General features: G+C 38.3%; 1 protein-coding gene across 1 annotated transcript; it reads left to right on the top strand.

Annotated features, from left to right (window-relative positions):
* Positions 1-7,489: 7,489 nt before the first annotated feature.
* On the top strand, positions 7,490-26,982 carry LOC121304822 (prostacyclin receptor-like). Its single transcript, XM_041236228.1, has 2 exons — positions 7,490-8,338; positions 25,998-26,982. Exons 1-2 carry the CDS (start codon positions 7,541-7,543, stop codon positions 26,262-26,264), a joined length of 1,065 nt encoding a protein of 354 aa, XP_041092162.1. The 5' UTR covers positions 7,490-7,540; the 3' UTR covers positions 26,265-26,982.
* Positions 26,983-27,356: the final 374 nt, after the last annotated feature.

The following is a 27,356-nucleotide window of genomic DNA, read 5'->3' as shown; positions in this document are numbered from 1 at the left end:
TAAAGATGTATTCTTGATGTTCCAAAGTCTCCTCAGTGTTATAATTTTGAGTTGTCTCACAATCGTATTTGCTTTTAAAATGCAGTGTGTTGCTATGTTAATCCAGGTGTCTGTGAGAAGATCAACATTTCCAGTCAGGTAGCACCAAGGTGCACCTACCAATTCTCACTTGAGAAACACATCCTTGGATATTCTATTAATCCACAGTGGTGTTCTATTCCCCTGAGCCTTTGGCTGCACTCTTCCTGGTATTTTCTGTAGCAATGAGAACTTGCGTCTTGAACTTGTTTGAGATGAATATGAACAATACATTTGTCATCACGATCCTCTGCACCAATACTGTGATTAAATGAATGGAATAAACCCAGACTGGCATCTAGCCGACCAGTTCGGACCACCATGCTTTCCCCTCTCCCAATTACTCACTTCTAATGGCTAAGCAACAAATAGAAAACAACTTAGCATGTTTACTGTCATTTTCCAAAGTGATTACACCTCCATGCCAGAAGGTGGCGACCTTGTCTAACATACGACAATGCAGAACTGCAGAGGAGTCTTTCAAGAATTGGGTACAAAGTGATTCCAGTGGTAGTTGCACTTCTGAATTCAGCACCAGGTACTTCTCTGAACAGCCTGCTCGGATCGCTTTGATGTTTTTTTTGTTTTTTTTCTAAGCCACTTTGTGAATGGGTAGATTGGTGGTGAGGCAGAACAGTTGAAGCAGGTCCTGCTGACTCAGGAAATGCATTTAAGTGCACTTTTATTTTAAAAAATAACAAAATCAAATAAATGACCCTTGCTATAGTCGCCCAAACTGACAGCTTTCTCAGAGACCAGAACAGTGGGCCTACACTTCACTCTGCTTCAGTCCTAGGATGATGCTTTAAATACATGTCCAGGTTAAATTTGCAATCAATTTAATCTGACCACATTCCTCACATGGATTTCCTTCCCTCCCAGTTAGGTTTGAACAGCACATTTTCACATGTTTGGTTGGGAAAGGAAGTACACATCAATTAACATTGCAGGGGTGGACTTTTAATCCCCTCACTGCCAAAACCACACACACAACGTGTAGGGAACCTGACTGCTCAGCAACACACTCACGACACAATCACTGCCTTCCCTTTTCAATGAACAGCGTGCTCTCCCCTGGTAATGGCATGGCTGTGTGGTGTGCAGGGTAAGTCACAGCGTTAGGTCCTTATAAAGACTACGGACTAAGGAGCAATAAGCCAAGGAATACCAGGTGGAATACAACCCTCTAAAAGGAATTTCCACTGCACAATAATGGAAAGCCTTAGAGCACCTCATAAACTATTTCTGAGTAAGTTTTTTTAACTTAATGACCAGCACCTTTGCTCGCACAAAAACCCTTTTTCATCTTCTGCCAACTTTCCTTGTAACCGCAGTCTGTGACTTACTGTGTTTGTGTTTGTATTGTCAGTCTGGTTATTTAAGGAAGACAAATGGCTGACCTTTTTTTCCATCTATTTCACTGTGCTGTTGTGATTGGTTCTGAGTGCTGATGTGGGTGTAGGCTTGATAGTGTTAAGATATTGTAAGGAAAGCACAGTGTAAGCAGAGTTCACAAAGTTCAGCTTCACACACACACAGTTAGGTAAGATATATAAGACAGGCTAATAAGAAAAGTTAGGCTCCCTTTCTCCGCTCGCATCTAATTCAAAATTCTTGTACTCGCCTTTTGCTGTCTTCACCTTTCTGCTCCCTCCTATCTCCAGACTATCATTGCTCTCTACATCCCCTCTCACCCCCTCTGCTCCCCCACTTCCAGAGGCCACTCCTACTCCACCCTCACCCCTCAGTGGTGGAACGTCTGTTCACAAATCCAATTTAGAATGTAGAACACACCCCAGGGGGGGGGGGGGGGGGCTTTGTTCAGAGAATTTGCACACTTCTTTTTTTAAAAAGATTCTATACACAGTCAAACACCCCTAATATCACTCTGGTTAATGTCACCCTCCGCTTGGTATCACCACATTGAAATTCCCAAACGGAATACAATGGGAGTTAATGAGGGCAAGCCCCACTTAATATCCCTTTGAGAAATGAAAGCATATGATTGGAAGCTTTAGAATATAAAGTAACCTAATGAACCATATTAAGTGCCATTGTCCTTATTTGAGAACAGGCTACTTTGTAATTTTTTTAAGCATTTTTAACTGGTATAACTTATCAAATTATATTAGGCTATGGCGTATTTGAAATATTTGCATATTCTAAATCACCTGTAAAAATAATTAACGAAACAAACGATTTTCAATACAATTAAGCCAATGTTAATTGAGCTAATAATAGGAGAGACTTGTATAATTGTTAAGTTAATTTTCCCCAAATATAAAACACGAATATGTTACATGTTATTTTGATATTCCCATCTCCAATTCTGATATCAATTCAAACATAATTGTTTTCATTAATAACACTTGTTCGGTTTTTTTTATTTCAGGAATATGCATTGGTTCCCAAGTAGCTCACCTGGTAAATGCACAATGACGTTAGGAAAGCTCAATCAACAAGGTCTCTTTCTTATCCTTTAGCGAAACCTAGTAGTCTCATTCCTTGAGCTCAGAGTGGACACCTGCCGGCAATTGCGTTGGAATCGAGGACGCCCGATGACCTTCAGTTTTCCTGCGTTGTTGTGCGCAGTGAGGGAACGAAATTAACATGAGAAAAAGCGGTGTAACAATTTGGATACATATTTGGACTGTAATCATAAAAGCAGCACCATGATATGACTCATGAACCATCAACGATGCAGACATGTAACACAGACACCATTAATAATCACAGATATGTTTCTACTGTTTAGAAATAATTGCATGAATCATAATTATGGTTTAAATAACTTGAAAATCGTACCTCCCACAGAGTTACTGAGGAACGTGTGACAGATTCATATTGCCTGGTGTGCAGTAAAAGCTTAAATCAAATGCTACCCTGGTAACGACTAACAGTTCCATCTGGCGATCCAAACTCTGCCAAATCTCATTTCCAGTGTTTCAGTCAGGAGTCTGGCTTTCGCGAACTGGCTACAGAATTCTCAGGGCGCGGTTGACAACTCTGGCAAGCGCCTCAGTGTGATATTGGCTAAAGCTACATTTCCATTTTCTATATCAGTTGCTGTGTTGAATATTTCTCTCTGTAAATCTGTCACCGTTTAAGCTTTGTCACAATGCAAGTATCTCATTTCTTGTAAACATACATACGTAAGGGAAAAAACATCACTTTTTAATTAAATACTTTCTTCATTTTTTGTGTGTTTTACGAGGTAATGATCGTGTTGTGAGTGTCTCTTAGTATACCAGAAATTATTTAACACATTTACAGCTGCCAGAACTCAAACTGACATGTTTTATAACGATGTGACACACACGGGCGCTGGAACTAGCAGTGCTGGGGGTGCTGCATGTACAGGGGTTACAGTTTTGTTCAATGGCTTTCAACACCCCCACTTTAAAAATTGTTCCAGTGCCACTGATGACGCATTTCACTTATTTCTTCTGGCAGGAATTGTTTTTTGTAGTCAGTCACATCAGTTTTGGTTTCTGAAATGAGTTTCAAGCTTGTTTGCGAACATAATTGAACTCTGATTTTATCTGACGTATTTGAAGCGGAAAAACAGTTCATTAACTATAGAGTTGAGGTACACTTAACTCACACGCTCAAAAATAGAAAATGTTGCCAATTTTTTTGCTCATTAAGCTTTAATGTGTCATTTTAACAACAATAAAGTGAGGACATGCAGAAATGATGAATTTATTTATGAAATATAGGTAAAACCACTACTACGTATATTGCCTCTCGGTTCAGGGCAGTGAGCGTCGGATGTAGTAGCCACGAGAGACCGCTAGAGGGTGCAAAACAAACGGTGTTGAAATAATAGTAAATTATTTGATACTAGTGACAAGAGTTCATTTTATGGGTTAGGTTTAGGGTTGGGGTAGATGTTAGGTTTAGGGGTAGGTGTAGAGGTTAGGTTTATGGTTAGGTTTAGGGGTGGGGTAGAGGTTAGGTTTAAGGTTAGGTTTAGGGGTGGGGTAGAGGTTAGGTTTATGGTTAGGTTTAGGGGTGGGGTAGAGGTTAGGTTTAGGTTTAGGGGTAGGGTTAGGGGTTAGGTTTAGGGTTAGGTTTAGGGGTAGGGGTAGAGGTTAGGGTTAGGGTTAGGTTTAGGGGTGGGGTAGAGTTTAGGTTTATGGTTAGGTTTAGGGTTTAGGTTTAGGGTTTAGGTTTGGGGTTAGTTTAGTGGGTTAGGGTTAGGGTTAGGTTTAGGGGTGGGGTAGAGGTTAGGGTTAGGGTTAGGGTTAGGGGTGGGGTAGAGGTTAGGTTTAGGGTTAGATTTAGGGGTGGGGTAGAGGTTAGGTTTAGGGTTGGGGTAGAGGTTAGCTTTAGGGTTATGTTTAGGGGTAGGGGTAAGTCACATATGATGTGGCAAGGACTAAAGTGGCACATGGAAAAATAGGTGTTGTTGTTAGTAATTATAAATGAGGTAAGGTGAACATGGAGTTTCAATTCGTTCCGTTGCGATTTTCTGGTTTTTGGATAAAGAATAAAAATAGCGGTTGTATGTATTTTGTTGTTTGTATAGTTGTAACAGTTCAGCTGTATTCTGTTTTACTTATTTTTGTAAATGACATTAGATTTATTTGTTATTATTTTCCACATTTTTTTTCTTTACATTAATATAATAAAGGTCAAGGATGAGAAATTTGGTATAATGTTGTTTTTGAGTGTGTGATAAGTGTTAAGTTCTTTTGCACCCTCTAGTGGCCGCTAGTGGCTACTACATTCCACGTGCAGGCGTAGGTGAAACAGCAGGGGTTTCTCTTTCTCTCTCTCTCGTTCTGATCTCCTGCCTAGATTGTGTAATCTAAATGGCTACGTAACGGAATAATGAACAGTAATTCCAGACAATTTCCCCGCTATGCACATTCATTCACGATGCAGGTTTTAAGTCAAGCCAAGAAAAAAAATAGATTTTTAGTTAAGGAAACGCTGAGGAGGTCGGAGGATAACCCGACAAGTCTAAAATGAATCGTGATATGTAAGATAAATTGCAGCACATTGTGAAAAATACATCTTAATCGTAGCTAATGCGTCTACAGCGAGGGCTGTTTCAAAGTTAAACATCGACTATACAGCATTTACATCTACTTAATTCGTGAAGTTAAAGTTTAAATGTATTATAAAAAATAAAAACACGATGAAAAAAAAACATAGCTTTTCATTACTTTTGACATTGTTGTTTTTAAACTTTCTTTTAAAAGAGTTTTCATTTGTCATTCCTGCAAAGTGGTTAGTACTGGCGGGGTTTCCTATTGCCAGTACAAAGAATGAAATGGCTGTTTAAATTAAGAACTGGTTTTGTGCAGCTGATTGAGTGCCAGTAAACATTTTGCCGGTAACACCGGACTTTTTACATTGTTCGGGTGTTTTTTTAATTCTCATACCTGCTTGCTACAACTGGTTTCCAAGTGTTCTGGATCGATGGAATTAAAAGGCAGTATTTTGGAATTTCTTTGGAAACGCTCGTCTTCAGCAAAGTTAATATAAATAATACAAATAGTCTGCGCTGTAAATGTTTATCACGTACCATCTCAGATTTCTTGTGTGCCATTTGAAATGTTTACAATATCAGAAACATGAATCTCAAGATAACCCTATAATAACCAACAATGCAGCCGCGCCTAATCAATAAAACAAAAACCGTCAAAGTATGAGTCTTGTGGTTATTATTTATGTTTACCAGATAATTTATATTGCCGAAATATTGTGCTTAACAGAGTAGTATTCAATTATAAGACAAGTTGAACACAGTAAAGTTAATGAGCAGCACAGAGCGCGCTCCATAGGCAGAATTACCAGACCCCATAGCAGAGTGGAAATCCACGCCATCGAAATAACGCATGCGCACAGGCGGAAAGTACGGACGATAGATTTTTTTCATCTGCGGTTTGTTTTGAGCTGCCAAACAAAAAAAATTATATTTATATACAATGCTTTAGAGATAATATATAATACTGTTAACAAAATCAATACATCAATTAAAGATCAGCAGCAGCATTATCAATAACATATAGCAGGCCGTAATTTAATTGGTATATATCAGGCTATATATAATATATATACATATAGCATAATATAACTTCTATAGTATATATATTATATATATAGATATATATATATATATATATATAGGCCTATAGAATTATAAAAAGTGCATTTTAATTTTAAATGAAGTAATGTATACGGCTGACTGTTCCCTTAATACAATAACGGGCTGGAACTAAGAACATGATTTAAGGCTGTTGTCATAATGTTATGACTATTTTAATTATAGCACTGCAGTATAAATGTTAATAAATTTACGGAAAAATACCAGTGTCTAAAAGGAATTCGCTAACATCAACAATGCAATTGATATAAAGAAAGACACATTATTAAAAATTAGTTGAATAACCAGATTGTTTATTTTTTGTATTCATTTTTTTTTTAATTTATTGATTTATTTTTTGTATTGCATTTACATTGATATTGCATTTACATTATATAGAAAATCGTTTCTATTAATATACCATAAATTAAAATTCAATACAATGCGTAAGACCAACCATCCTGACCCCCTGTGTTCATATTCGCCACATACAGTCAATACATTTGCAATTCTTACAACATTTAAAATAAATTATTTCAAGATCTCCCGCATACACATGTGTTAGTCTTGTTGACTATCGTTAAAAATAATTTAATACATAAATCTCATTTCTTTGCATCAGATCTGCTATCAACCCTATTTTATAGCCTGCGATTACACGATACCAGTCTTCTACATGATTTACCATGATGAACAGAACAAATTAAAGTAAACACGATCCTTCAAGCAAGCAACATAATTATATCAGTGAGATATTGACTTTATATTTTTATTATAATTATTCTATTTCGACGGTGCGCTATAGCTTTAAGAAATCAATTTATTAATACAGTAGACCACACTTCCGTCAGAATCACTTTAGCAAGTTCCTCAAAGCTTCTGACTAAGCAACAGGAGCGGGCTGTTTTCAAACGAACATTGAATCCAGCTTGGCAAGATACTGTACAGCACACTGGAAGCGTGTACTTCACCAGCAGCTCTGCAGAAGAAGAGAAACTCATATAACAGCGAACATAGGGCTTTTATTAGTTAAAATAACACACGCAGATGATAAATGCAGTCTTTTGAAAAAGAAAGTCAGAGCTTTTAGATTGCGTCATTTTAGTTTTATTTGCAAGAAGCATTTTGTTTTTTTATTATTATTATTTTATTTGTTTAAATAAAGATTTTTAATATCAGTGCTGTACATGTACAGAACACATCTAAGAATATGTTAATGATGACGTCTTTCTTGGGATAAGCGGACCACTTGCATCACAAGATTCGAAACTTTTCAATAAATCTCAACCGGACTCGCGCTGCTATGAATGCAGTCAAACCCACCTGACTTAATCTAATGACTGGGTTTACCTGCGCATAATAGACATGATCAACATAACATGTGCGAATACTACCAGGATACACGCCGATGGAAACCCAGTAGTTAGCACGCTGATGTTCACTGCCGGCGTGTTGGGAAACTTAGTGGCGCTGGGGATCCTTGGCGTCCACATACGAGAGTATCGCACCAAGTCTTCAGTATTTTGCATTTTAGTAACTGGACTGGCCATCACCGACCTGTTGGGAACGTGTTTCCTGAGCCCAGTGGTTTTCGTCTCCTATGCCCGCAATGCCTCCCTCCTGGGTCTGGCGGGCAGTCACAGGCTGTGTGACTTCTTCGCGTTTGCAATGACATTTTTCGGATTGGCTTCCATGCTCATTCTCTTTACCATGGCCGTCGAAAGGTGCATGGCCATCAGCCACCCTTATTTTTACTCGAAACACATCGGGAGAAGCTTCGCTAAAGTGCTTTTGCCCGTTATTTATATTTTTTGCAGCATATTTTGTTCCATGCCCTTTTACGCGTTCGGGGAGCACAAACAGTACTGTCCGGGGACCTGGTGCTTTATCGAGATGGAATCAGACAGGCCTGCGGTTGTGGCTTTCTCTTTGTCCTATGCGACCCTCATGGCGGTTCTGATTCTGGTCATAATCATCTGCAACGGCTCGGTTATCGTGAGTCTCTGCAAGATGTACATGAACCAGAAGACTAGAAGAGGATCGGTGGCTTCATCCCAGCGCAGAAGAAAAACTTTCTTTGGTCAGAGAGAGGAAGAAATTGACCACCTCATCCTGCTGGCTTTAATGACTACGATATTTGTCATCTGCTCCCTGCCACTCACGGTAAAACAATCCTGTTGTAATTCTTTAACTGGGGAAACCACGCACTGGGCTGAATGGTAAATAATAGCCAAGGCGACTTGTAGTGCAATAGAGGGTTACAATGCAAAACTATTATTGAAATGCAGTATAGTTGACAGCAAGGGCAAATTATACGACAAAATATAATATGCAGCAAATCAAGATTACACAGCAATGTAATCTACAATTATAGTGAAAGCATAGTAATGGAGCATTGTCTATCACAGAGAGGTACGTTATGGCAAACCATGGTAACCTATAGTAAATGTACAATACAGCCCCGGGCAAAACACGGGTATACTGGCAAATCACCGTGCAAATTTACCACAATAGGCTTTTTTTCTAAGTGTCCCACGAACGAGTACATATAACGCTTAATAGATGTCCAACCAGAAAACAAAACCTAAATGCGTTTATTTACTAAAAGCTGACTAAACAATAGCAAAGGTATGTAAAAAAAAACAAATACTTGTTGTTTACAAACAACTTAAACTGTAGTAGAATTCTGACTTCCACCAAGAATTGTATTGTAAACCTATTGCCAGCCTCGAACGCAATACTTAACAGAAGAGTCGTATTGAGACGGTCAATGCACTAGGTCTGTAGAGCAATCAGCTGATCTGCCCGGAACCTAATAAACTTCAATATGTTTCTATTATTATATAAAATACCTTGAAATGTACCAATAAACTCAAAACTATTGAAAAAGGAAATGGACATGGTGACAAGGGAAAGATACGGAAAAATGTACAAACTAAAATACCAGAGATAGTCAGCTGTGTTACACAGCAAAGTGAAATGAATCAGTCCTGACCACCTTCAGCCACTGAGACCTCAAGTCAGGAATCATCTAGACAGAGTCTCACAATGAGCCATTGACTCATTAAATCAGATTCCTATGAAGATGTTTACTACATTCTTCCATATTCTTCCTTGTCCCATTTTTTTGGAGTATAGTTTTAACAGTCCTCATACAAACTTTCTACTTCCTTTAAATTTAGGGTTTGTAGATTGATGATTTATGTTGCTTCATTAGGTTTCTAAAATAGCCCTTCGTTTATAAAGATCAGAATCTCGCCTGTATAATGCAAGGCTAGACTGTGAGAATATTATTATTATTATTATTATATTATTATTATTATTATTATTATTATTATTATTATTATTATTATTATTATACATTTAAGTATTAGCATTTGTAGTAGTAATATTCACAGTGGTGGTAGGTGTAAAGTATTATTAGTATTATTGTTATATTGGTCAGATTTGACTTGCTTTGAAAGGCACCAAATACAGGGAACAAGAACACTTAATCATGCAATGTTTAATTTAGTGTCACAAATTAATTATTACATCTCTAGCAATAACAAGTCCATTAAATACAAAATACTGTATCCCATAAGAAATGATACAGAAAGCTTTGGCCATAGCTAATCTCGTCTCACTGACAGTAGTGGCAGCGCATCACACAATACATAATGCTTTTAAAGTGTATTACTGGAGCTTTGTCATTTGAATTGCCTGAAGACAGCTCTATCCATTAATCTCTTTCAAAGCTACAAGAGTCTGGAAATGAGCTCATGAAAAAGACCATAGCTGTTAAAAATACGTTCCCTGTAGCAGCGCACTGCAGAGCAGATAGACAGACTGCACCTTTACCTGAATGTGTTCCATCTGTCTCATAAAAAAGGATGGAAACATCTGGAGCTAAAATGCAATCAGGGCTCCTGGCATTTATAGGTACAGCATTTGACGCAGGGACACATGATTTGGTTGCATTGGTAAGGTCAGTATCACGGGACGTCCCGTCTAGGGGATCTAGTTTAGAAGGATGGTGTTTTAAATACTATTCTGGTGGACACCAGGCAGGCTGAAACATTGGAAGTTTAAATTGAAAACATCCTTTTTTGAATGTGCTTTTATATAATGGGTTGTAGCTGAAGTGTATTGTGCATATGAGTTCTTTTGTTATGCATAACAAACTAATTAATCACGTAAGGGACAGACCATTTATACTAAAGTATGTGCTACACATGGCAAGTGTTTATATAGTTTTGTTTTTTCCAGTCCTGTAATTATGTTTTTCATTAGTTCCAATTATACCAGCACAGAGAGCATTGCTGTCTGTCAATAGTATGTCGTGTGTTTAGATACTGGGGTCGATTGCGACTGACATGCCTTCAACACTTATTGAAACCAGATCGTGGGAGTTTTAACTGAAGTCTTCCTGAAATATTTACAGAGATTTTTCTGACAAAGTTCTGTTATTGAAAAAGAAACAACTATTCTTCGCAGACCGCAGTAGATTTATTTATCAACTTTATTGGTTATTCTTAAAATATACCTAACATTGAACCCAATGCGTAGTCTCTTTTTCAATTTCTGTTTTATGCATTTTATTGGACTGTTTTGAAATGCATTGGTTTAGATGTTTATGTTTGTACGTGTGTGTGTTTGTGTGTGTGTGTGTGTGTGTGGGGGGGGGGGGCTAGTTTAGGGAGCAGTGTGGTTCAATGAAGCAGAGGAGAGAAGTAAATGTTGAGTAGAGTCAGCAATACATTTAAAAATATAACGCTGCTATACAGTCGACACGGGACACAGCAAAGGTAAGCCAGTGCATTTCTTCTGTAAACTTTGCAGGGTATTCTGTAACACTTCTATATGTACTGGAAAATCTTATAATAAGTGGTATCAATGTGATTTGAATTAAGTTGAGTAGTTACTGTGTTATATATCTTGTGTGCACACAGCCAAAAATACAGTACGTTTGTAAAAGCGAGTAAAAAAGATGGTCGTGTGGCTAGGAAAACAGGACTGGTGTCAGAAAGTGGTACATCATCAATATGTGATACATGTACCAAAACCTGACCATTATAACATCAAAAAGTGGTATATTGTCACATTGAAAGTGGTATGCTGTCATATTTTGGTACAGTTACAATCAATTGCGATCTGATGGGTGTTTTCCTATTGTCAAACAGAGGTACATTTATCATTAATTATACAGTTTTTTGGGGGTTTTTTGCAAATGTAAACTGGAAACAGACAATCGATTTCTCTAAAAAGAAAAAAACTATTCATGATGAACAAAACAAAATGAGAAGTCCACCTCAAAGTTGCACAAGTAAGAAAAACGACAGCTTCACAGGTTCCTTATCTTTCATTGACCTCTTTACCGCACTGTGTTAATGTGCTAGCCTTTTTAAACCATGGCAAACCATGCTAAACTACGAATAAAGCAAAACTGACAATGAGCCGCTCACCACAGTAAAGGGTTATAAAGAGACATTCAGCGTTGTCAATAGCAGGGTCCCTGTGGTATGTGTGCTTCACTATACCAGGAGGGTCAGGAGGGTATAATCTTTAACCTAGTGTAGTCCCAAATGAAAATTAAAGGTTTGCTAAAACATATATACTTTTTTATAAACATTTGAGTTTAATGATAGTGAAGATCTTGCAGGGCATGGGATATCTACAGAATTATTTTGTTAGCTGTCGTCCCTTTTATCTGACCAGGGTGTTGTTTTTGTTGTGTGTAGGTTTGGCATTGCTTGCAATATTTCCGTTAGTGAGAATATGTAACACACAGCAACCAGCAAGCACGCAGCATTACAGCATGCAGAATCCTATCATATATTGCAGTTGTTTAACTGTACGCCTGCTGTATATTACTGTGGTCCCTTTAAGTAACTCCAAAGGTTTGTGGAAGCTCAGTTGGCAGCCAAGGGCATGTGCCAGGAGAGACCTGATCCTGAACAGAAACCTTTCCATCTGGTAAATAAACCGTTTAGTTTGATTGGCTGATTGGGGATGGTTGCCTTAGAAGATCTTTACAAGTGAACGATGCTTAAGGATGAACTTCTGTACTATTACATTCAAAAATAATAGAAATGTCTCATATTTTACAAAACTAGAAGCAAATGACTAAAGCTATTGGGCGGGTCTTATTATCAGTTCCTGGTTTAAAATGTCTTTATAATTTATTGCTTATATCACCCTAATAAAGGGTGACAGGTTGGAAGAAACTTAAGTGTAACATCATCTTATTTTCTCAGCTACTTTTATTTGAGTTTCCAAGCTGGCTTTCAGTTCCTGGTACGATCCATAGACATGACAGGTTGCTCTTAAAAAAACCCATTGCAAGATGTCCTGCTAACTTTTCATAATCACCCTCTGTCTTTGTGTGGAACAGTAGCTGGTACACTGCAGATTTGTGTTATTAGATTCCAGTGCTGTGTAAGGCCAGAGTTAGGTTATTATTAGAAGCGACAATTATAAAACACATTCATTAAAAAAAAGCATTGAAAGAAATAGTATTACAGGTATTTTAAGAAAGTTACATTTTTTCCTTCCTTCGACTGCACGTCATGTTTGAGTTACACCAGGGATCTGCAGTTCAGCACGTGAAAGGGGTCGACACGGGGTTAGGAAATGTTAAAAAAAAGCAATGTTTCTGGTCTGTCAGACTGGCACATTCATCACGTTTGCAAAGTGCAGTAGCCCGCCCTCCGAGACTGGCCGTCCTGTGCAGGAATCGACTGCTTGACGTTTCAATGCGTCTTGCCAGCCTGATTGCGGAATCTTTATAAAGACAGATCACATGCTGTGTAGGGAGGTCTGACAGCGTCACAGGGAGTAGCATTGGGGCTTTAAAATAAGAAGGGTAACAGGTTAAGATTTTAAGCTCTACTTCCTATCTCGTTAGTTTAAATGTGGTGAACTGCTGTGTCTGCATTCTGTGGTACACTTTATATTTTATCAGCTACTAGCTACTACAGTGTGTACTTGTGAATCTTTAGAAAGGGTGAAGTTTCGCGAGTAAGTTTTGTATTTAGGAATACTAAAAGAAACTGAAGTTCAATAACTGAAAGACTTTCTCAGTTTATTTCTTAAGAGCAGCTCTGTGTAAGTAAACTTTCTTTTTTTGTTTTTAGCTATTATTTAGGCTATTGGAAATACCCACGACGTGACAGTGTCCACCTCTGGAATAACAGAGCCTTCAGGCTACCAGACTGCAGATGGAATTCTGAGCAAACCGCATTACTCTTGGAATATTGATGTATTCATTAGCAACAAAAGCTAGTGCTGCATAAAATCATGAAAAAAAACCCCAGAAAACTTTAAACGTTATTTTATTTTAACGCAGCCATTTTTTAATAGCAATAGAACCATTTGGTTAGCCCCTTCTCATTATGTTAAATACACCTTTAGTGTGTCAGTATTCAAGCAATGAATCAGAGACATTTTCAAATGTCAATGTTCTGAATTCCCTGCAATAAGAGGCGAAGTATGAAAGGTCAACATATTTGCAGTTGTTCTGGGTATCATCAGCAGTTTAAAGCTGAGAACTGAGTCCAGGAAAGTGTAGTGCAGACAGACAGACTCCTTTCCTGCGCCATCCCCCTACAGCACATCGAAACTCTTTGACATGAACATCAGACAATTTAAAAACAAGAGGAGGCCATTGCTCTGCCAGTTCTTACTTCGGTCTTAAAGGATGGCAATGATTCATCATCGATAGCTCACTCCATACCCTCCGCCCTGTAAAAATGCATCACCTACTCTCTGATGTCTGTCACCATTTTCAACTTGTGAACGTCTTTGAAATGAGCTGTTTGTAGCTATTCCATCCACCCACCATCCTACCCAATCAAAACAACTTACGAGTGTGGAAATAAATAGGCATCACATTATTCTTTTATAATTTACAGTAAACACTTACATCTGTATAAGCTTCATCGTTATTGTTTACAGTGGTTCTATGGTTACAAACTAGCTTCTGGACAGCGGTTCCTTTCCTGTCAATAACCAATCAGCTGCTTCCCCTATTGACTGACATGCCTTCAGCCAGTAACATGCATTGACCCAGAAGACACTGTTGGGCTGAAATAACCATGGCAAGGAAAGTAAACTGAGACATTCCTTTAACCTAGTACCAGAGGTCTGTTTTAAAATAAGACAACATGTTAGCTATAACATGTGTGTCTTTCAAAACTGCACACTTGAGACCTATGAAGCCCAAAAAGCAGATGGAGGCTGGGGAGGAGGAGATGAACTCGGGCGCACACAGTAAGATAATCCCTTTTTAGCTGGTCACTGCCTAATATACTTGATGTTTACGATTTTAATCTAGTTTAAAAGTGTATTTCCTGCCTGAGCCTCTGCTTTGCTGAATTAGCTCATTCAATTGTCATTCACCCAAATTTAAATGTCAAAAGAAAACAAAAGCGATATATGTCAAAGTACAAGGGTTTGTAAGTGTGAATTTTGCCTACAGCCATACTAACTATGGAAGTTGTTTCACCTTTAAATATCTAATGCCTCCAGCATGTTGTTTTAGCATTATAAGATGGGATCAATATTAAAAGGTGATGTCATTTAAAGGCAGTGTTCACTTTAAAGATTAAGCAAATGGAAAAAGAATATGACAATAGACAAAGATTTCTGCAAATATGCCCTATCACAGCTCTATTAAACACGATACACCTTCTGAAGCAACCCTAGATGTAAACTGGTGTTGCTGTATATTGTTTTGTTCATTATTTATTTATTTTTTCTTGATATTTGCTCTCTTTTCAGAGATGATGCTAAAGCTATCCTAGACAGGGCATAACTTGCTAGAAAGGGATATTCTTGAGATAGTTGCCTGGGTCCTGGTGACGGTGAATATTATTAATATTAATAATATTATATTATTATATATATATTTTTATAATATTATTAAATATTAATAAATTGGTAGGCTTTAACATGCCTACCTGGCATCTGAACTAGCACCTAACTGTTACAGTTCTTTCTCTTCATCGCTTGTGTGGCTCAGCACACACTCTCCCTGGTAAAACCTAGCTCTGATTGTTTTCTGCTGTGCTCTGCATTTCAACAAGCTAATTATTTACTCCAGTCAACCAATAATCCATTAATCACCCTGCCCTGAGACAGAGATCTGCTTTAAAATCAATAGCCCTGATGTCATCGCTTTTATGATGCGCCTGGGATCTTTACAATCTTTCAAACCGGAGGGGGGTTGGAAAGCTGCCTGATCAAGCCTCCCTGTTTTACAGAGAGCAAGACTGCAAATAATATTGTGTGTGTGGGTGATTGTATAGCATATTGTTCTTGGACATGTTTGAAAAAGTGTAATGAGATCACGTGACATCTTCCTTGAAAGGTTAATTATAACCCTGCGCAACTGTTCCACTGTTCTTTGAAGGCTAAGCACTCAAAATTAAAATAAAAACTCTTTTCTCATCTGGTTAAGGGACTCAACTGATGTTTAGCTTAAGTTTAAAACACTGCTGGTTCATTTGTTTATTTAAAGCAGTCTAATCTTATGCACTGACATTGAATTTGCCACAAATGTAACAAATTCGGATAATACAAAAATAATATGAATATATAATGTAATTATCTTACCAGAAAGCTTAATTAGTAAGATTCAAATGACATGTTCTTTTAATGTTTGACTACATTTGCAAGACGTTATGAGTGGTTTTTATTGTAATTATATTGTATTATTATTATTATTATTATTATTATTATTATTATTAGTATATTACAACATGAAAAGCCTGTGGCACTTATTAAGATATTATGGGCCATATTTTCAAAACTTTTACTCCAGTCTTTACTTAACTCTTGTTTTTTGAAAGAGGTAAAACGCCTTTTAATTTTACAAAACTAAAACCGAAGAACAGTTATATATTTCAAGTTCTCTTAAGCACTGGAAACACAAATAAAGCCCAATGCATCATGCTGCTATAAAGTAAAGCTGTAGAACTGTACGTTTACCTTTAGACTTTGCACAAGACAGCACTCTATTAATTGAATATGCAGAACAATACTCCATACCGTGACATGTAAAAAAATACCACTCTATCTATACAAAACATGCATTAAAAAAGGTGAGAAAAATCTAAATAATATATAAAGTGACAATGCATTAACAAAATTAACAAAAAAGAAATTCACTGATGTATTAACAAGCCAATTAAGTCCAGACTCCTCTTAACTAAAATTTCCTTTAGGAACAGGGGTTCACTTCATATATTGTCTTTTGGAAATGTTACATTCTACCCAAAAGATCTGGATGTGTTTATTGGTCATGTCAAAAAGGAGCATGGGATTAACTTGTAGTGAGAATTGAACTGCTGGGTGCAATATAGCTCAGAGGGGATTGATACTGTCACAGGTGCCAGTATATCATTTACGCACTTGCTTCCATGTCAATATAATTGGAGATAGCAAGCACATGCAAAGATGGCTTCAGTATTTAATAAGAATCTGATGAAAGCTGCACATGTCCACATGACCTGAACCAATCTGTGCCTAGTAGAATGACGAAGTGACAGCTAGGCTACAGTGAAGCTACCAGCGGCTGTGTTCTCAAAACAGTTTGAGCTTGTTGTCCCAGTTCTACAACCCAGCAGGGACTGTTATTGCAAAGGACCAGTGCTGTACATTTGAACGATGCACAGGAAACAGTCTGCTTGCTGTGCAGCTTGTTCCTTCACAGCATGCTGGGCTTGGACAAAGAATTAGAAGCAGGATACAATGTGTCCTCTGAAACAGGCACTAAGGACATCCTCAGCATCAGCAACATCTGCAGATAAACCGAACACATCTTCAACACCTCTGCGCATAAATTGACTTCTGTGCCGCTGTCTTCTGCTAAAGCACAATGGCAACTAATGTACTGGAATGGAATATCTTCCATTGAAATATTTGCTAATGCCACAAATTGTTATAACTACCTTGCCCTTTCTTAAGGTCAATACAATGGAAACATAGCCCCTGCTGTTAATTAATCTTTTTGATGTGAGAACTAAAACAGGAAATTATATACAAAGCCATTCTAATTAACACGAAGACTGTATTGGTTAAGAACATTGCTATTTCAATCCTGTATCAGCCTGTTCTTTAAATTCATAACAGACTTTGGATTAGAAGGGCAGCGATTCATTCTTCAAGTTTGATAAATTACTTTTCGTTACAGTACTGTCTGAAAAGCAAGATTGTGCGCAACTAAAAAACAAAGAAAAAAACACAAAACTCACATTCTAGAACTAATTGTAACATGTACATGCTTCAGCTGTGTTAAGAACAAACATTTAGTAATTCCTAAAAACTTAACTAAAATATACAGTGCTTTGCAACGAATACATTACTCCAGTCCTTCTTTTGAGAGGGTTTGTCTTGACTTGAATGGCAGTATTTTATGAACTATCTTTAGTAGAGTTCAATCACACAATCCCTGTATGTTAGTTAGTCCCTTGAGTTGCTTAGATCTTGGAATTTTGCCACTTTCAATTATCTGTCTGAAAGGCTTAGTGCTCAGTGAGTTTATTCAATAGCCTCTTATACATATCGACTGAAGCTCGGGCCACACATGGAACGAGTATGGTGGACTCAAGCTAGCTCCCAGCGGACATCCACATCAAAACAACACTGATCCACCACAAGCTCCTGGGTGTGAAGATCAGGTTTGTCGTGGGATCAGAGGATGCCCACTGGCCTTCAGTTCTCCTGTGCTGGTGCAGGGAATTGCTAGCTTGAGGGATGGGTTTAATTGGATGTTCTAACAAAACAAAAGGCCCAATAGTTAAGAAGGAAGACTCATGGTGCCACTGGTTTATTGCAGCCTGTAATTAGAAAAACTAAACAGCGTCTCCTTTTACTTTCCAGATCAAGAATGGGCCAATTATTGTGCAATCCCACACTACACTTTTCCCATTATACTGTCAGAGTTACAGCATTAAACAACATTGTGCTCCCCGCAGATGAGACAGCTTTTCTGTAATTGCACAGGCGGAGCAGCTCAGCAAATTCCTAGAGTGGTGTCCATGCAAAGACAAATGACATTGCCGGCCCTTAGACACCCCACTATTGATACAACTCCAGTACCTACTTATGAGTTAAAAGCAGAGCTATGTTTGTCCACAAAGCAGACACCAATTTTTGACCTACCCTGTCTTATGAAATAGAGAGCACAGCTAAGTGTAGGTAGAAATAATGAAGTAAGAATACAAAGGCACTGTTAACAATAACCTTCTCTACCATCAGTAACACGGGTGATTAATTTTGGTCAGGATAGACTTACCTGTACTCACCTATACAGTGTGCTTTGGGAATGTCACAAACAGGCCTGTAGCGCAAAGAATTATAGAAGAGCTACATGCAGTACAAAACTGGAAATAACAATGGAAATCTGTCGTGACACTTTGTCAAAATGTCTTAACCAAGGGGGACCTGTTTCCCAAAGCTCACAACCTCTGGCTGTCGCACAACCATTTCAGTAAAATGTTTGCATGCTTTTAAAATTTAGTAAAGAAACCGATATGATAATCATACAATATATTAATCAAACAATATTTGCCATATTGTAAATACCCCTGTATATATGAATGTTTTATTTAAATTTTTATACGAGACTTTCAGAAATATATTTTCAGAAGAGTGGATTGTCGGTATGCTCTTGTTACAGCACGGAACTGCAGAAAATCGAGTCGATGGAAAGCGGGCATGGTCTGGGTCAGGCCAGGACATCTGTTTACCTTGTCAGAGCCACACTTGATTCAGAGAATTATATTATACAGCAAGAAATTGCTTCAAAATGTATAAAGCAAAAACAGATAGATGTGACATCAACAGTTGTACATAAGCAATGTACCCTCTCTCTCTCTCTCTCTCTCTCTCTAATGAATGTGGTACTTCACTCAGCACATGGCAATGACCCTGAAAGCACTTACTGTATATGGTAACAGATGACTTCGGTAGGATGTCAGAAGCTGGAATGCTGTTTGTTTGGGTGTTTCCATAAGGATTTCCAGTGCTGTATAAACATAAGTCTTGAAAAACTAAATAAAACAGAGGCAAGGCAGGTATTTTAAAATTAAACCAACAATCATTAACTAACTACCGTAGTACTAATTCTTTAAACTGAAGCAGAATGTTTGAGACGTCACTGGTAATGTAGCATTAACAAAGTCAACCCTAACCAATCTTTCAAGAAACCAGGACCAGAGGACACAGCTCAAAATGAAGATAGTCTAAGGATTGAGGCTAAGAGGCAAATTTGAAGATACCAGCACCCTACCACAATATACTGTTTCCTTAAACGAGAATTATTATACAAATTTGCGTTTTATTTGTACACTGAACTTCTAGTGGTCATCTTGTCAGCATGCTTTGTTGCATGCTTTGACATCTGTTGCTGTCGTCTGAGTCAGCATTTTTAGCCTTCTTAAGAAGTAGTTTGTAATAGAACTTCCTGATGCCCTTTTCATTGCAATTGTGCAGGAGATATGAATCATGTGACTTAGCTTGCCTATGATGCGAATTCCGGCTTGACTGCTCTACTGCCGATAGAATCTTCTGTTCTTCACAGAGAGTGGGGAGAGGATGGAATGGGCTGTCTAGTCATGTTTCTGAAGGAGGCTCTTCTTCACACAGTGGGGAGGGGATGGAATGGGCTGTCTAGTCATGTTGCTGAAGGAGGCTCTTCTTCACACAGTGGTGAGGGGATGGAATGGGCTGTCTAGTCATGTTTCTGAAGGAGGCTCTTCTTCAAGGGTGAGGGGATGGAATGGGCTGTCTAGTCATGTTGCTGAAGGAGGCTCTTCTTCACACAGTGGTGAGGGGATGGAATGGGCTGTCTAGTCATGTTTCTGAAGGAGGCTCTTCTTCACACAGTGGGGAGGGGATGGAATGGGCTGTCTAGTCATGTTGCTGAAGGAGGCTCTTCTTCACACAGAGAGTGGTGAGGGGATGGAATGGGCTGTCTAGTCATGTTGTTGAAGGAGGCTCTTCTTCACACAGAGAGTGGTGAGGGGATGGAATGGGCTGTCTAGTCATGTTGTTGAAGGAGACTCTTCTTCACACAGAGAGTGGTGAGGGGATGGAATGGGCTGTCTAGTCATGTTTCTGAAGGAGGCTCTTCTTCACACAGTGGTGAGGGGATGGAATGGGCTGTCTAGTCATGTTGCTGAAGGAGGCTCTTCTTCACACAGAGAGTGGTGAGGGGATGGAATGGGCTGTCTAGTCATGTTGTTGAAGGAGACTCTTCTTTACACAGAGAGTGGGGAGGGGATGGAATGGGCTGCCTAGTCATGTTGTTGATGCAGAATCACTGGGATCCTTCAAGACAACTTTGAGATCAATCAGCTACTTGGAACCGAACAAATATAGATGGCCTCCTCTGGTCTGTAGATTTTCTTATGTTCTTATGTTTGTCATGGTAAGGGTAATAAATGAAACATCTCTCATATACCAGCCACCCTTTATATGTTTGCAGGCGTGTTCGAATGACTGTAAAAATAGTCATTCAAGTTTTGTCAAGGTTTTTCTTCCACTGTTTTTTTTTTTTTTTTACATAATAATACAGTATTGCACAAGATAGAGTAAATAACAGGCTGCACAATTCCAGCAAAACCTGGAAGCAGGTCTAAATTGCACCGTTGAAAAGATATAAAACTCTCAAACAGTCTGTGCATGTGAGTGTCTTAAGTGTATTCTCGTTTTTAAAAAGTTTGCAAGGTTAGTCTGATTTGAGTGTAAACGGTGGAGGTATTTAGATATGCCACTGTTTAGATCAATAGAATAGACCCTTTTACCTTTATGAGAACTAGCTAGAACAATGGACTGAGCTGAAGACTTTGGGTCCTCACAGCAGCCCTCGTTACTGTCAGGTCTGTTCACAGCAGCCCTCGTTACTGTGCAGGTCTGCTCACAGCATGTCTGTGCTTTTCTTCTCCCTTGCTGGACAGTTTGCAAATCAAGCTGCAGAATTGTTACACCCATTCTTGTTTTTTTCTATCAGCAGTACTGCAGGGTATTATTCTAATACGTTTTCCAGTTGATAAAAAAAGAAAATGAAAAACTAAACGGTGTAACTTTAAACAGATGCTCATTTTCTGCAGCAAAGTTTCCTGGAAGAAATTGCTTGGGAGTTGTAGTGGCTCGCTGTCCATAGGGAATGTGCATCATAGTCCGTGTCTTTTACTTGTATTCCAAAGGCCTCGTGGGAGAGAACTTTATCCAGAGATTATTTCAAATTTACAGGAACCAATTAACTCTTATTTTGTCTAATAGCCAAACCAATGCTTCATAAAGAGTCCTTTCACCAAAACATGACGTGTTTTTTCTTTTTATGGAACCGTCAAGAAAATGAATTAAGTCTGTCTTCGGTGCCAAAGTTAAAAATCAATGCTCTATAATGAGATTTAAATGTAAAAACAGACATTCAACAGTGCAAAATAGAACAAGTGTCCCATATAAGGTAGCATTATTTTGTCTTCATGTGGGTTTAGAAAATCAAAACTGTTCCAGATCTTCAACAAGATGACTAATTAGAGTCTAAGACTGCAGGCATTCAACATGAAATCACCTGTAGGCATAATTTACACGGGGATATAGGGGACATGTCCCCCTCACTTTTTCATTATTTCAGATAGAATCATTTCTATGCATGCGTCAGCTACAGAAACTGTCTTTATGAGTAACTCCCATCTTGAAAATCTGAACCACTGGTGAAATATATTCTTAGATTCTTTCAAAGTAGCCATTAATAAAACCTACCATTCACACTTAATGCCCCTTATTTCCTTTCATTAATAACACCAATCATAGCATATCTGACTTTGTTTTCACTCAGTGCTTTCTGGTTGACTTTATACTTGGCCCCATGTGGGCTGCTGAGACTTTATCTGGGTATTATTCTGGTCATCATCATTACACTGCAGGGCTGTGGCGCCATTTACTGTGAACTTCCACTGAAAGTACATCTGGAAAGAAATGACTTTGAAACCGAATAAACATGCTCATTGGAATCTCCCACAGAAAGCTGGGAAGAATTAATATGATGAAGGATTCTTCTGAGCAAAGGGCCTTTCTAGGTGTGGTCAACAGTCCCATTCTTTCAATGGTCCCCCATGGAGTGAAACCCTTCCCAATCTGCTCCCACCCTATTTCATTGTATATATTTTGAGATCTCAAGTAGAAATAAGGTCCAGTCGGCTTGGGATTAAGGACAGGGATAAGATTGGGCTTTTCTTTATTATCTGCCATGACCCCAAAGTCCTCTGCCCCAATCTCTCTAACATTTTTTCTCAGAAGTCCCTCCCCGATAAAACATTTCACATGTCTGTTGTTATTTTTTACATTTACAGATGTTTTTATTTTTACACGAAATGTCGTGTAATAAGCCATTTTTACCATGAAAAAAAATAAAAATACATCCCTAGGTATAATGTAGGGTTAACAAGGCATGAAAACAGCAGCACCATTCTTACTGAAACTGGGCAAGGGTTGCAATCCCAAACTGCATGCCTTTAGCTTCCAGTCACATTGCCTTTTCAATTGCGCCACCAGCCTGTCTGTGCACTGCATATTAAACTGCTTATGTTGCTCTGAGCGCTGTAGTGCTGCCACCTGCAAAAGTCAATTCATTCTGGACAAACAAAATTAAGCCACGATATAACATTGTCCAAGAGATTGGATTCAATTCACACCTCCCTGCATGCTTCAGCCTAGTCATTCTTCCAGCTGTTGGTTGGAGCTGCAATCATTCTGAAATACTATCTGGATTTGTATAAGTGCATCAATTTACCAGAAGTCTATTAGCAATCAAACTGAATCAGGGATGTCAGTGATGTAGTCGAGAGACTTGCTGAATACATCATAATACAAAGTGAACTGCTCAGCAAGATGGGGCTGCTTTGTGTGAAACACCAGTATTTTACAGCCTTCAAAACAATAGCACCGGCCAACCAAATGACTGCTCTCAGCCCTTTATCAAAGACTTTCATAAGAGCATGACAAAATGTATGAACGAGAGGGGAAGGCAGAGCTTGTCCCACCTAATCCTTCTCTGTTCTATTAACTGTCATAACAGACTGCTTTTGACATTTACTCGACATGCTGCCTTTCTGTCATGACTGAGACAGGTAGGTGGGCATATATATCTATGCATCAGTAATGGTATTTGCATAACAAATTCAGTCAGAATTGTGGCGGACAGCTACATATTACATGTGTTCTCATGTCATTACAGGTCAATTATATGAAGCAATGATACTTCAGTCCAATAACTCATTGTGAATGACCTTTATACCCCTAGACCCCCTAGCTGTTTAATGCTGAAGGTCCTACTGGATCACTCTTCCTAAAATGACACAGTGATGATTTAAGAGTAAATCAAAGCAGGAAATACAACCCCAGGGTGATCAAATCTAATGACAAACCTAGTTAAAATAAAGCCCTAAATATAGCGACTGGGAGAGGGAATGTCACTTAAACAAATGGGCAAGGAATTTGATACAGGAAATAAGAACCAGACTGTCAGTAGAAAAAGATTAATTTTTTGACATGTTCTCTTGCCATAGACACAGTTACCACGGGAAGAAGGCAGATGTGCCAAATATGGCGCTTCTCCGAGGCTGTGTGACGCTGTATGCAGACTTGAGATCTGAAAAAAACGAGGTTTATTAAACTGCCTATCGTATAATTTCTCAAGCGTCATTGTAAAATAAATTTGTTTTCTTAAAAAAATATTCCTTTGCTAAATGTATTCAACTCGAAATGAATAAAGTATCTACATTGTCTTTTTTTCTGATCCTTTTCCAGTGTAGAGTTTGCAATTGTATACATTCAACAAACGCTTACCCTAATTAACAGAATCGCATGTTTGTCTTAGTCTTATATTCTTGACACTGACCTCAGTCTAGAGTATCAACAGTGGTCTTTACCTAAAAGCTTCGACCTATCATTTGAGATAACATTTAGTACTTTTCTCACTGATAGTAAGGTATCTTTTCAGTTTAATAAGTAGAAATTACTTCATAAAGTTTACTTTTCAGAATAAGTTGTGCAGTTGTATAAAGCCATGAATTGCTGATAACATATTTATTTGTTTAAGATGGTTTTATTTTCCACAGACCATTTCCGACACACATCTGTGTTGTGAGTCAAACAGTTCATTTAAATTGTATTAAATAGTACGTAAAACCTCTTTTTATTGAACTATATTTGGCTTGCGTTACAAACATAATAGAATAGAATAGAAACTTTTTCTCCAATTTAAAATGTCCAATTACACTCCCTCACCACAGACATTTCCTTCAATCAGCAGGACTGAAGGTTAGAGGCTTCCTCACAATCCAAAACAAAGCCAGCTGTCTCTCAAGGGGATGGAGGAAATGACATTGTATTAAATTATAAAGTATTATCAAAGACAACATATTACAGCATGAAATCAGGTGGTATTGGAACAAGTAATAAATCACTAAATATTTGTGAACTTGGCTTCAGAATTTTAACTTTCCAAACACATTACAGTACTGGGCTACGTTCTTAAAGTTATTAATCCAAATCATCTTGAGTGCAATTTTTTCCAAATGCAATTAGAAGCTCATCCGGTTCCTGGTAGCTGATTGATCTCAAGTTGGGGCTTAAAGGGTCCAACTGTTTTTGCCTCAACAGCTTGACAGTTAACCTTGTTCCACACCCTCACCTCTCTCTGTGTGAAGAAGAGTCTCCTTCCCACTTCATTTCCAGCTGTGCCTTCTGTTCCTGGTTTCTCTGCTGTGTGTAAAGTAATGGTTTGGGTTAACTGTTATACAATTAAAAAATGTATGACAAACAAAATGTAACACTGCTTACAAGAACCAAAATTGCCATTAATTTCTGGTTTGATAATTTAATGATGACTCGAGTAAATAGCTTTGAGAATCACCCGTTGACTTTATTTGTAGCATAATAAATCTTGCTTTACCTTTTGAGACAGTTTATTGATCTAAATCTTCACCTACTTTCATTGTGATCGATTGACTGTTTCCTCTTCAATGTATCAGATCAAGTGTGTTTTTTTAGCTGAGTGTTTCCATAGTTAAGCTGCAACGGATTGGAAGAAGAGGCTTAAATTAACCTCAGTAACTCTCAGCCTTTGTGTTGGTTTTAGTTTATTTTTTGTCACTGTTGTAAATTATGATTGTTTCTTACCTGGTTAAATTAATGGTTGATTGATTGATTGATTAATTTTATAACCAGTATTTTTATGTTCACATTTCCAGTTGAAAGCTCTGATTTTCCTTATTATATTTCTGACAGAATTTCAAACTGGCTCCAAAAGTATGGATTCACTCCCCCAAAATGTATTTGTAGCTTCTGTTAAATTGCACCTTCCCAATATTGGATAAATAACACATCTAGACTGTTTAATGAGACGATGGAAACAGCAACATATGGAACATAAAAAGCTTCATTTGAATGGAATTAGAAAAGCTGTTAGTCCCGGCAGTTACGGTTCCCCAGACAAGTTCAAAACCAGGTAAAGGAAAATATATAAAAAAATGGTAATGGTAAATATTGGAGCAACAGAGCCCAGAACCACTGAAAATGACTGCAAAGACCGTAAAGAGCACGGGAAATGTGAAAAAGAAAAGCATTAAAATGACTTTTGTAGCAACTTAAATACAACAGATGCAATATTTAATAGCAAAACATTAAAAGAAACCACAATGCACTCTGTGGGAAATATTGCACTAGAAATACATCCACCAGACCCGGCTTATCAATATTGTAGGACTGTGCACTGCATGTAGTTTCACCTTTGCCACTTTCCCAATCCCAAATTATTTTTCATTGGCAGATCCGTGGGTTTATCAGCGCCATTTCACCTGACGGCAGCGATCATGAGGACCTGCTGGCATTCCGCTTCTCAGCCATGAACCCCATCGTGGACCCCTGGATCTTCATCATTTTCCGAAAATCTGTGTTCCGCAACGTCGGCTCCCTGCTGTGCTGCCGTTTCTCGACAACGCCGCTGAAAAACAACACATGCCAGGATCCTAGCAAGCTGCAGTCCATCCCCTGCAATGAGCAGAACTACAGCAGCCTGCAAGTAGCCCTGCACTGAGTGAGGCTGCTGCCAGGCAAAAAAAGACTGAAGAAACTCCTGCATAAAACTTGAACACCGCTGGCTGAAATCACGCCCCTTATTTTTGCAAGGTCAAGCCTTGCTGCAGAAAACGTCCCGCTAGTTCAACGGAGCTCTGAAGCTTTTGAGCAGCCTGTAAGCAAGGCTAGATGCCAAGTGATGTTGTATTAAGCATATCCATGTTGGTGGGTAGGTTGTATTAGAGTGCTTTTTGTTTTTCATCCTTGCTTCAAATAGGACGCACACAGTGTCACCCAGAAATCACTACAGCAAGTATATTTCTGCAGTCTGGTTCTGGTTCTGGTTTTGTGCTCAGGACAACAGAAATAACAAAACAAATACATGTTCAGTGTCATAGGGACACATGTCATGGGAACAACTTGCTGGACAACTTGCAGTATATGGAAAACAAGGTATCGATTCAGCCACCATGGTATTGGTCACTTACCAAACCTGACATAACTCAATGTTTGGTATGAATTTCCATCACTAAATATCACATGCAACTGTCTATTCTCACAATCTACCCTGATGTGTGAGGGATACTTATGGTCTCACATGGTTTCAAGGAAGTAAAATGATACGAAGTTAAGAAGACCAACATTTCAGCTAACTTTTTCAATGCCATGGTTTCACAACAAGGCTGTTATAGGTATTGGTTTATATTGTTTATATACGACAAGTTGGCTGGTTTGCGACACACACTGACATGCTAGTCTACTTGCAATTTAAGAATATTATGTCATGAAGTGTAAAATATTGGTCCAAAAAACAAAACATAAAAAAGACGTCTTCATCACAGCTTTCCACTCCTCTTCTAAATCTGACCAAAGGAGTATTTTAAATTGAAAAACTGCCTGGACCAAAATTAATGTTTAATGTTTGCATTGTAGCACTGGAAGCCTCCTTTGGAAGTGCCATAATTAACTGTGCACCTACCCTTTAAGACAAACCCAAGCCTAGACATCTATTAATGGTATTCCTGTTAGTAGCCTGTCATGGGAACTATTTCTGTTAATTCCACTTTGAATTCTAGTTATATTTTACCACAGGACTCACTACTAAACTGAG

This window comes from Polyodon spathula, chromosome 40 (assembly GCF_017654505.1).
Source record: "Polyodon spathula isolate WHYD16114869_AA chromosome 40, ASM1765450v1, whole genome shotgun sequence".
In the NCBI taxonomy this organism is placed as follows: Eukaryota; Metazoa; Chordata; class Actinopteri; order Acipenseriformes; family Polyodontidae; genus Polyodon; species Polyodon spathula.
This window is presented reverse-complemented; position numbering and strand designations above follow the sequence as displayed.